The sequence below is a fragment of the Lepidochelys kempii genome, chromosome 3 (genome assembly GCF_965140265.1).
Source record: "Lepidochelys kempii isolate rLepKem1 chromosome 3, rLepKem1.hap2, whole genome shotgun sequence".
In the NCBI taxonomy this organism is placed as follows: Eukaryota; Metazoa; Chordata; order Testudines; family Cheloniidae; genus Lepidochelys; species Lepidochelys kempii.
Window position 1 is genome coordinate 146,218,650 of NC_133258.1, and position 12,321 is coordinate 146,230,970.

Below are 12,321 nucleotides of genomic sequence, written 5' to 3' on the forward strand. Positions count from 1 at the left end.
GTTTTTGTGGCTTTGAGTTTTTATTGCTTAGCTTGTTTTCTTAGGAGGGGCTCGTGGGCACCTGAAGTTGTTAAAAATTATTTCATGACACTCTGCTTTACCCTGCTCTTTAGTCAGACCAAGGTTTTTTGCAAATAAATTGCACAGACCATGTTTCCTGGTTTACACAACTCTGAAACGGTTTCAGCTAAATTCTGAAATGCTGTATTAGCAGAAACACATACAAAAGCAAAAATTCCTTCATGTTTTCTTAACTAGAATATTCATTTCTTTAACATTATTGAGTATATATATATATTTGATTAACACAAGTCATTACACAGCTTTCTAACACCATGCTAGTGATGCTCTGTGATCTGTGCATGCTGCCTGTTAGTTTCTAATAAGTGTTTGTTTAAGGTACTAGTTTTAACCTAAAAGCCTTAGATGTCCAGGGACCCTGTTACCTGAGACCATCTCTCTTCCTTTCCAATACCTCTGCAGTTGAGATGAGCTAAGGAACAACAGCAGAAGCATCTTTCTCATCACGTGTACAGATATCACAGCCTTTGTTATGAGCTGATTACTCTGCTCCTTGGCATTCCCTGTGTGACTTTATCTATTAATCAAGGCAAACTTCCTGCCTTTTTCTCCTTTTGAGATTTCACACCCATCATGTACAGTTCACATGTTATGAAATGTGTATAAAACATAACTGCTTCTATATTTAAAAATTAGAAAAAGGTTTTTCCTACTGACTTATTTGTAGAATGCTGCATGTTTACAAAGGTAAAGGTGAGTGTAATGGTATGTATTTAAATTGAACAAAATATGAAATGTCGTCTTTGTAGTCTTCTAGGAGTCCCTTCAAATTATTGAGGTTAATGTGTTTGCATGGTCTCCCCTTCTCTCCCACACTCTTAAATAATTGAAGTCAAATCATCAGGAAAAATGTGTGATGTGTAGCCACATGCTTTTTTTTTATAAATAAGATGACAACCACTGGTAAATTTTTCACTAAGGAGCATTTTATGGAGTATATGTTCGATAGTATTCAGTCTCTACAACTTCTGTGCTCTGTTTTTTCTCATCACTGCCATCAGATGGCATAATACTTGATAATCATGTAGAAGCAGGTGTTCATTTAAATTAATGCTAGCTTCCTATTGTCTGTGAGTGAGCAGATACACTTTTGGTGACTAGCTACTGCCATGGGAAAAAGCCGCATGAGTAAATGCTTGAGAAGGGATAGATGAAGTGTGGATGTTACATATCTCTCTTGAGCTGCTGAAGAATGTATGGGGGGATGGGGGAGAGAAATGACTGTAGCACATAGGTAGCCATCAACTATCTCCTCAACCCTACTTCAGCTGAACCTTGCATGAGCTGTTAAACCTCTCCAATATCTCCAAAGTACTCCAGACTCTCTCCACTATCACTGCTGTTTTGATCCTCTGAATGACTCAACATTGCCTAGCATTAGATCAGAGTTAAATATCATGTGGTCTTAGCTTCTGGGGTGTCTCCTTTTCCCAAGCATTAGAAAGTACCAAATGATATTTTAAAACATTTCACATATGTAGCCACAACATAATGTTCTTGTCAGGAGATGCAGCTTTTTTTGTTCCCATGCTACACCTGTTGATGACTACTTTTTCCATTAGGCAAATCAGTGCAATGACTTTATCAATGCTAGCGTCATCCCAAAGGAGAAAGACTTGTGCCATTGTAAAAGGACCTCATGATGTCCTCTTTGATAGCGGACATCTGTCCATGCAAAAGTATGGTGGTCTGACTTTTGGGGCTATGTGGAACAGTACATGTAGAGACCGTGGATGACCGTATGATGATCATAGCCAGTTCAACATGTTTAGTATGGATATCTCCTTCACTACCACCTACTTCATGTGGTGAAGCTCTCAGAGCACAGACTGGTCAGTTTCACCACTGATATTCAGTAATGGGCAGGGATGAAACTTGTAAGAATCATGTCAATTTCAGTCAACAGTTGCCAGGGTTCCAGAGTTTCTGGCATGGCAGAGATGCTGTGCTGATTGCCTTGGAATCAGGGATGCTGGTGCTTCCAGGATTCATGGGCAGTCCGTGGAGGCTGAAAGTCTTGAGGGTCCCCAGACTTGGGGCAATCCCTGTGATGGGGTGCCTTACAGCTGTGGACCCTTGAAGCCTGTCCCAGGATTTCCAGACTCCCAGGCCAGCTGATTCCCTGAGTTTGCCCAACTCTTGGGGTAATGGGCTGTGAGAGTTGGGAAGCCTGAGGGTCCGTAGCTCCTTTACAGTCTGTATGGCAGCACTGTCCCAAAATTGTGGACTCTGGGGTTCAGGCTCAAAGGTAAACCTTTAAGTGGGCTGCTGAGGAGCTAGGCAGGCAAGCTGGCAGGCAAGTTTTGAAATCTCGCCTAGGTACTGTTGGAAGATTAGTCAAAATCTACGTGTTTCTGCACAAAGTTTAGCTTTCAGTGAATTGCCATTTTTCTGATGAAAATATGCTCCATCAGAACGTTTCCAACCACCTCTCTTTGCCAGAGTGATGCAGGGCATGCTGAAAACACCATCTTTGTGGAAGATTGAATGGCTTTGAGCTTTGGGAGAAAAGTGGTATATCTTTAAATTATTGCTTTAACTCAGCCAGCTAGTAATGTGTGGGTGTTCGTATACTGCTGTGCTGCTGGGTGGCTATTGGGCATATGAATTGTAATTCCTAAGGGACTATGGCTTTCTTATGTTTAAGAATACTTTCAAGACAATATTGTATTAAGTCTTCGTGACTGTTCTAATGACAGTTGCTTAATCAAGATAGTAGGCTGTCCACCAATGTGTGCCAGTTTAGAGGATTTTAGTGAAATATGAATAATTGGTAACCTCAAAGATACATTGATTAAATGACAGGTATGTGAGTTTTAGTCCACTGAAATAATACAACCAATATCCTAAATGAACTACTTGGCTTTTTGTCTCTTTTTGAGTCTCTATGCATTCTCAATAATTTATAGCTTGGTGTTTGAAGAAGTGTTCAACTGTCTTATTCTGTTTGCAGATATGGATTATATAGTTCACCTTTTGATCCAGTTCTTTTTGATTTGGAAATGAGTGGCTCTTCCTGTAAGAATGTATACAACAGCAGCATTGGTGTACAATCGGATGAAATTGATTTATCTGATGTTCTTTCAGGTATGCACACTTTAAAAAATGATACTTGATCTAAAACTTTTTAAAATAGTAACTCTTAAGAATAATATCTCTTCCTCTCTTTTATTGGTTTAATAAGCATTTAGTATTGTAGTATTTAAGTGACTGTATTTTAACCTTTGAGTAGATTTGTGAAAGTGTAAAACATTCTCTTCTGAGAACTGAAGAGCACATATCTGTCTCTGAAAGTGACTTGCCTCAACTTGTTTGCATGATTTTTTAAAGATAATTGCTTCCATGCATAGAGTCTGGTGACATAGATGTTCATGACTCCTATGGTTTTAAAGTAGACACTTGTTTTGATGCTTTTTCAAATGTGGAGCCCAGGCATTACATGATACTAATTAATTTGTGTGATGCATCATTATGAAAACCCTCTCTCTATTGTTCAGGCATTAATTTTTTAATTTGTTTGTTTCACCCATACATTTGTGGTTGGTATTTCCTTCCCACTCAACTCTGTTTCCTTTTCCCCTTTCATCTCAAAACTGATTTTTATGCTTCCTATGCTTCTAGCAATGAGTTGTTTCACAGTATGGCACTGTTGTCATTAAAAGTGCATTCACCAATCCAGAAGAAATCCATCTTGGCGTCACGAGCTTTTAGAGCTGCCTCTCAGCTCAATATTACAACTCTGGTGCTGGTCATCCACACCCTGTTTAACTGTCATCAGTCATGCAATTCCCTAAAGACAGAAGAATCTGACTTGACTAAGCCTGAGTTCCCTCTTAAACCCCCTTCCCCCAAAAGACAAGTAAGGAGGTCAAGCATCAAGAGATATTTAGATGAGTTAAAAAACCCCAAGAGGCTTAATTTTTGACAACTCTGCCAAAAAGCACAGTCTCCAAGGAAGGAATACTGGAATAGGTTACCAAGGGAGGTGGTGGAATCTCCATCCTTAGAGGTGTTTAAGGCCTGGCTTGACAAAGGCCTGGCTGGGATGATTTAGTTGGAGTTGGTCCTGCTTTGAGCAGGGGGTTGGACTAAATCAAGTCAAGACACTTAATGGATAGCAGTCCTGAAGATGATGAATTGACATCCTTCCCGCCCACCCCTTCCTATTTTTGTCTCCAACTACTCTGGAAAGTTGATTAACATTATTTGTCCCCATCACTGGAATAAATTATTCTTGGAGGAAGCTAATTTTACTCCAGTTAGAGGTCTTTCACCCCTCAGCCTAGAAGGAAGTTAGGGATTGAAGTGGGATTATCTTTTCTTGTTTCTCATGAACTTGAAAAAGTTACTTTGCCTGCAACATAGCAAGGGGATCAATCCTTGATCAATCAACATAGCAAGGGGATCAATCAGCAGTCTGCCATAAACTTAATGAAACTGAGAATTTTACTTTACTCAATAGCTCAATTTTTCAGCTGATTAAAAATATTTTTAGTTGAGGATGCTATTTTTGAGTTCCCCAAAAGAAGTAATAGTGACTAAGAACTATAAAATCTATTTTCTTTGCAGTATTGGACCACTTCCATGTCTGATAATAGTATCTGCTCATACCTCTCTTCATTGAGTTAATAAACTTTCCTCTGTTCTTAAGTTGAAGGATAAACATGTCAGAAAAAATTACCAAGGGAATCATAAGAATGGCCATACTGGGTCAGACAAAAGGTCCATCAAGCCCAGTATCCTGTTCTCTGACAGTGGCCAATGGCAGGTGCCCCAAAAGGGAATGAACAGACAGGTTATCATCAAGTGATCCATGCCTTGTCACCCAATTGCAGCTTCTGGCAAACAGAGGCTAGGGACACCAATCAAGTGGTCGTCTTCACTTATGTATAACTACATAGGTAATACCTCATTTTAGTGACCCTACCATAATTAGTTGAAGTGCTCCAGCCATTGAACCATTCTCTGTTTCTTATGGGATTTCTCTTTTTTTTCACAGTAGCCTGATTTGAATGTCAGATCAACTTTACCTTTTAAGGCTAGATCATTGCATTCAAAGCTGTCTTAAACCAGTGGAAGACAAGGCACTATCATGACTCACTCGCGTAATATTTAGTTATTTGGGCTGTCTTGATATAGGTGGCAGATTATAGCCCCCAAACCGAAGCTCAATCTTAATGTGAGTTCCTGCTTGATCCCCAATTTTCTGTTAATCTGATTTGTCTTTTTTTCATAGTTGCCACAGTCAGAAGGGTAAGCAAAATTAATCCTTTTTTAGCAGAACTATTCCTCAAGCTTTACTTAAACTAAGTAGTTTGTCTTTGCGTCACACTCTTCATTTTAGTTAAGACACATCGTGTTACTTTCCATCTGTCTGATAACTATGCATCACAAGGGAATTCTCCTTCATAACTTGAACCTCCCTCAGTCCTAAAGTTCTTCCAAGATAAAACAGTCTTTTCTAGAAATCTTGGTAATCTTTGCTTACTCTATGGAAGTCCTAAGAAAGGGCAGGGTTAAACCCATTAGAGCTGCCATTGCTCATTGGGTCAGAGTCACCATCCAAGAAAGCGTGTATCTTTTCTAACAAGCAATTTCCCCAAGGTATCTCTGACCATTCAACAAGGTCGGTAACTATGGCTATGTCTACACTACTGCAGTAAGTCTACCTAAGTTATGCAACTCCAGCTATGTGAATAACGCAGCTGGAGTTGATGTAGCTTAGGCCAATTTACTGCGTGCGGTGTCTTCACCGCACTGGGTTGACTGGAGACGCTCTCCAGTTGACTTACCTTATGTGTCTCATTCCTGGTGGACTACCAGGGTAGACCGGAGAGTGCTCTGCCATTGATGTAGTGGGTCTTCACTAGACCCACTAAATCGACCCTGGGTGCATCAATCGTAGGAGCGTCGATCCTGCGGTAGTGTAGACACAACCTATCTCCTGGACAGAGAAATCTATCTCCAAAACTTGCAAAGCTGCCACCTGGTTTTCTCTTCACTCCAGATACTACATATTTAATGAGATGTTAGCTGCTGATTAACTTCTGAATCTAATACATTATACTTTTAAAATGCATTCTTGCCTCTTCTCAGACTTGTTCTTTCCTCTGTATCTTAGAGTTTTTAAATCACGGTAGTTAGGCTTGTGGCTTAATGTTTGAAATGCCAGAAGATAATCTGATGGAAGTCATGACTGTTAAATGTTGCTGGTTATAGTGTTAATTTTGGAAGTACTCTCCTTAGGCTTCCTGGCCAATGTAAAGGATTCTAATACTGAGCTTTCGTGGTCTAGAAAAATCTTTGAACTTGCCCCAAACGCATCCATGAGTGTGGGTGGATCTTAACAGTAAATGTTACTTAGGGTTGATGAATGTACTTTTTGCAAGTCAAAATTTTGCCAATCCTTCCACAAACAAAGAGTGTAGCCTTCATTCTTAGCTTATTTCTGCTGTTTGTTCCTGATCCTCTGACCAGATAGCACTTAGAGCTACAATTAGAATGTTCAAAATCCTATACCTAAAGACACATTTCTATAAAAATTAATGTATATATTATAGTATCTTTATTAAATTGTTTCCTCCTGAAATGTTAGATGAGAATGTGCACAGATTATATTTAACTGCTGACACAGTCCATACTTGAAAAATCTCATGACCACTATCAAAAGAACACTAAATGATGAACAAAATATTTTTTTTTCTTACAGGGAATGGGAAGATTAGTGGTGGTACAGCAGCTGAGGGTAGTTTTACCTCCCTTACTGGACTCCTGGAGGTTGAGCCTCTGCACTTTACCTGTGTTTCAACTAGTGATGGGACTAGGATAGAAAGGGACGATGCAAGTACGTTTACTGGTATATACAACCTTTTATTATTTCTACTTAGTTAAAACACAAAAATCAGTGTGTTCTAGATTTTTGAATGCCACTTATCCAACACGTTTTTTCCCCCCCCCCAAACAATTTCAGAAGTTGAGTAAATGTTTAAAATTTTAAGTTGTTAAATGGCAACATACACTTTCTTAGAGATTTGACAAACAACTGAAGGAAACCAGATTTCAAACGTAAATTTAGAAGTTTGAATTTAACTAATGTGTATAGCACATTAGCGTGTGTTTGCATTACAACCCCACATGGCAAAAGAAATCGGTTACGGTAACCAGTGTAACACCTTTATTTAGGTATGTGTTGAATGTACATTTTAGACAGAGTGCATAAACTGCAACTTCTGTAACACACAAGAAAATATTACTTTGTCCAGTTTGCTGTGTGAGACAATTACGACTTGATACTTTCTCTCTCTCTTGCTTTTAGCTTGCTCTTTTATTGTTAACCTATAAAGGAATTAAGGATGCCATTTAGAAGTGCTTTTTGTGCTTCTTTTCTACATACATGTTTGTTTTTTTTTCTTTTGTTTCATGCCAGTGAGTACCTTTGGGGTTACCCCAGCAGTTGGTGGCCTCTCATCTGGGACGGTTGGGGAAGCCTCGACAGCACTGAGTTCAGCAGCCCAGGTAGCTTTGCAGTCTCTCTCTCATGCAATGGCCTCAGCCGAGCAACAGCTCCAGGTGCTGCAAGAGAAACAGCAGCAGCTTTTGAAGCTTCAGCAACAGGTTGGAGGCTATTTGGCTATTTTTTCATGCTGTCTCTAAACTTCAAAAGCTGAGAAAGTAGTTACAGAGCTATACTTTTTTTTTCCTCCCCCATTTTCATAGTGTATCCTGTGAGGAGGGAACAGCTCTGGGCTGAGGATCACATTCGTTAAACAAAATGATGAAAATGTTTACCATGCGATTTTTTTTTTTTTTTTTTTTTGGCCTTTCAAATTCTATTTTTGTACATGTGAGGTTTTGAGGGTGGGGAGTTTGATCAGTGTCATTCACTTTCATAAAGAGTATCGTTTTGATTAACAAGCAGAAGAACAATATAGTCAAGGAACCACACTGGAATTAAAGGAAAGAGATGTTGCCATTAATAATGGTACCAGTTTACACAAAATAAAAATTTTATATGGTAGTGATGATTTGTATGCAATTTTACTTTTTCCTTAATGAAATCTTCTTGCATTATAAATCTCCATTTTATTTTTGGGATAATTACACAAATCTGAAAGTGAATGTTGGTGAGAGACACAACAGTAGTTGGTCCAATAAAAAATATTATGTCATCCACTGGATCTCTCTAATTGGGACAGATAGGGCTACGACAATACGGCATATAAAATAAACATTATCAGATTAAATAGTGTTCCATTTTTCCAGCTTGTGTTAGGTAATTAATAGAACCATAATGGTGATAGTTGGATAACATACATTTTTACATAGTTTAAATGAAGGTTGAGGTTTTATACTCCGTCCATAGTGCATATTACTAATACGTTTACAGGCAGTGTTGGTCTACTCTACATACTCTGCTTTTATTTTCTTACAGAAAGCTAAGCTGGAAGCAAAACTACATCAGACAACAGCAGCAGCAGCTGCAGCAGCATCAGCAGTTGGTCCTGTTCACAACTCTGTGCCTTCCAACCCAGTAGCCGCACCAGGGTTCTTCATTCATCCTTCAGATGTCATTCCACCCACTCCAAAAACAACACCTCTGTTTATGACTCCACCTTTGACTCCGCCAAATGAGGCAGTTTCTGCTGTTATCAGTGCAGAGCTTGCTCAGCTTTTCCCTGGCTCAGTCATTGATCCTCCAACAGTTAATCTTGCTGCACATAACAAAAATGCAAACAAGTCCAGAACGGTAATTACTTTTCTAATAGAAATGAGACAATCAGGATTTAACTATCTGTTTTACTTTTTACTTGACTGATGAGTAACAATTCTGTTTATCGACTTTGGTTGAGATGTAAATATTTAACTACTAGATAAAATTTCCTTTTCATATGGCCTATTATAGCAGGGCAAGATATTCTATTAAATAAGATATATCTATAAGATAAGAATATCTATAATAAGATATTCTATTAAAAGAAAATAGATTCCTTATATAGGAGGTAACATAACCATGTAGCTGTAATATTAATCCTTTGAACAAGGATTCAGTGGGTTTGAATCCATTGATTAGTATTAGTATTTCCTCATGGTGCATACTAGTGCAAAATATAGTGTAAGTGATGTCAAGAATATCAAACTTGTAAATAGAAGGGACTGAATTTTTTTTCATTCTTACACTTACATGAACAAGACCTTCATATACATACAAAATAGTATACATTTTAATGACCTTAATTTTACTAGTGTTTCTTCCTCCTCAGAATCCACTTGGATCTGGACTTGCTCTTGCAATATCTCATGCTTCACATTTTCTTCAGCCTCCACCTCATCAGTCCATCATTATAGAACGAATGCACTCAGGTAAAACTAGAACTCTTTCTTAACATCTTGGTTATGCGTAATGGGATTTTCTGATGGAGGTTGAATATTTTCTAGGACACTTTGATTAATAGTGTAGCTGCAGTCCTATTTGGCTTTGTAAATAAACGTGTGTGACTTTGTTACCATCGTATGCCAAGAAAGCTGAATGTACAAGGACACTTGCTGAAAAAATACTGCAGAGGAAAGTATGTTGGGATCTCTAGACAGGTACTTTAATGAAATACTTTTGCCAAAGGGCACAAATATCTAGCTTTATATTAGCTATTTATTTACCCTCTATGGCTGCCTATTCTAGAGCAAGCAGAAGTTATGAAACTCTAGTGATAGAAATGGTGAAATTAAGGAGAAAGCAGGCAACTGTTTTGCCCGTATAGCATGTGAAGAAGGGGCAACAAATAGGTTTTCCAGCACTTCATAGGTTTCTAAAAGATTTAGAATAGTTTGTATACGTATACCACCTATTCTTATACCTTTATGCATTTAAGTTTTGTGTGTATGTGTACATACGTGTGTGTACACTTTGCTGCATAAATTGATTACCAGTACAGTGGATCCAAGTCAAATATTTTGGACTCTTTTTACTATTATTTGCAAGTGAAGTTATGTCTATGATTCAGATCATCTTCAGTCAGTTTGCAAGTTAACAAACTACTTTGTTCAGTAAAACTGAAAATTTTCACAAATATAGTCTTTCTGAACTATACTGAATCAATATATCAAACCACTATTTTCGGACTTTGTATTTTGGTTAATTGGAATGGTACTGATGCTTTCAGCCCATCTAACTTTTTTCATAGGAGCAAGAAGATTTGTGACCTTAGATTTTGGGAGACCTGTACTGTTGACAGATGTATTGATTCCCACTTGTGGAGACTTGGCTTCCTTGTCAATTGACATTTGGACTTTAGGAGAAGAGGTGGATGGAAGACGTTTGGTAGTAGCTACTGATATTAGCACACATTCACTCATTCTACATGACTTAATACCACCACCTGTTTGCAGGTTCATGAAGGTAAAAAAAAATAAGCTAAAAATGAAAATGCTTTCCCACAAATACTGATTCTTGAATTTCTTGTTCTTTTAAACTCTTTCAAATGGAAGTGATTTGTGTTAAATTTTCTTTATGCAACAATAAAGGTTACATTACCTTTCATTACAGATCACCGTAATTGGTCGATATGGTAGTACAAATGCTAGAGCCAAAATCCCATTAGGGTTTTACTATGGTCATACCTATATCTTGCCATTGGAAAGTGAACTGAAGTTAATGCATGATCCTCTAAGAGGAGAAGGTGAAGCTGCAAACCAGCCAGAAATTGACCAACACTTAACAATGATGATTGCATTGCAAGAAGACATACAGTGCAGGTGGGAAGAAATGTGTACACAAATATGCAGTTAAACTTGTTTTAAATAAACACTGGAAAGACCATGTCAGTAATTTTGTATTGCTACTTTCCAGGACTTGTTTAAAAATATCAGACAGTGTAACTTGGCCTTGTAATGTAGTACAGATGTTACGCTATAAGCTCCATAGTGGTGATTTTAAAAAAAAGTAAATAGATATCCTCTTTCCCTCCATTTTCAGTATTTTATTTAATAGTGTATATAAAGTAACAAATATTCAGTTTCTAGCAATTTAAATCTTAAATATGTGTTGCTATATGTGAATTTCAGTTGAAAGGTGTGCTGGAATTTTCCCCCTATAGGTACAACTTGGCATGCCATAGACTGGAAATCCTTTTGCAAAGCATTGACCTGCCTCCACTCAACAGTGCTAACAATGCTCAGTATTTTTTGCGAAAGCCAGATAAGGCAGTAGAGGAGGACAGTAGAGTGTTTTCTGCTTACCAGGACTGCATTCAGCTACAGCTTCAACTCAATTTGGCCCATCATGCTGTACAGAGGCTCAAAGTAGCTTTAGGTGCAAGCAGGAAGACACTAAAAGAACAACCTGACCCAAAAGAGCTGATTCAGATGTCCTCCACAGAGCAGTTACGCACCATCATCAGATACTTACTGGATACTTTACTTAGCTTACTTCATTCCTCCAATGGTTAGTGGTTTTTTTAATGTTTGCAAATAGATCAGTTAAAATATTCAATAACACTTTTACCAGTGTTCCAGAAACGTTGAAAAGCTTAATTTGCTAATTTCTTCAGTTAGCTTTTTGAGCAAGAAGATATGCTAGAAGTGGTCATGTTTATTGACCCACACAATACATAGAAAGCTTTTTATATTGTATTGAGGTCACATTTACTATAAAATCAGGAAGGACAAAAATAAATGATTTTAAAAAAAAAAAGAAATGTAAAAAATGGATTATTTTATTTAAATTTCCCTTTTAAAAATAGACTTGTTTAAAATTAAATTTGAAGTTGACAACCTACATTAAGGCCTAAATTTCTATAATTTAAAAAATCATTTAAATGAAAATATGCTGCATCGATTTGCTCTCGTCAACTTTTAATGAGATAAAGGGTGCTGCTTTTTTAATTATCTACAGAATTGGGGGAAAATTTTAATTTCTGAGGATAACTCAAGCTTTATAAATATCACAATATCAGGTACTGCATTAAACATGTCTTAAGTCTTCATACTGCTGCGAATGCTCGTATTTACATTTTTCCAACTGTAAGTACTTCATTTTTGTTATGTAGGGATGCTTTTGCCTTAATTCCTTTTTGGTTTCAGATTTAGCTAGCAGAATATTTTCTTGATTTGGACTAGCGCATTCAAAGTGGATAAAGCTATTGAGAGTTGAAATGAGCAGGGAAGTTTGCTTGTCTCTTCCAACTTATGAATAAAAACCCAGTGGGAGAGTGAGGTCTACTAATTCTAAAAACTTCAAAGGCCTGA

At 37.6% G+C, this 12,321-nt stretch overlaps 1 protein-coding gene across 1 annotated transcript in view; it reads left to right on the forward strand.

Moving 5' to 3' along the window:
- The window catches only part of BIRC6 (baculoviral IAP repeat containing 6), a 320,140-nt gene that overhangs the window by 77,150 nt on the left and 230,669 nt on the right, over positions 1-12,321 (forward strand). Inside the window, 8 exon segments of the mRNA XM_073338417.1 lie at positions 3,035-3,168; positions 6,791-6,925; positions 7,508-7,695; positions 8,513-8,827; positions 9,342-9,441; positions 10,260-10,474; positions 10,622-10,830; positions 11,172-11,518. Coding sequence (XP_073194518.1) covers positions 3,035-3,168; positions 6,791-6,925; positions 7,508-7,695; positions 8,513-8,827; positions 9,342-9,441; positions 10,260-10,474; positions 10,622-10,830; positions 11,172-11,518 — 1,643 coding nt within the window.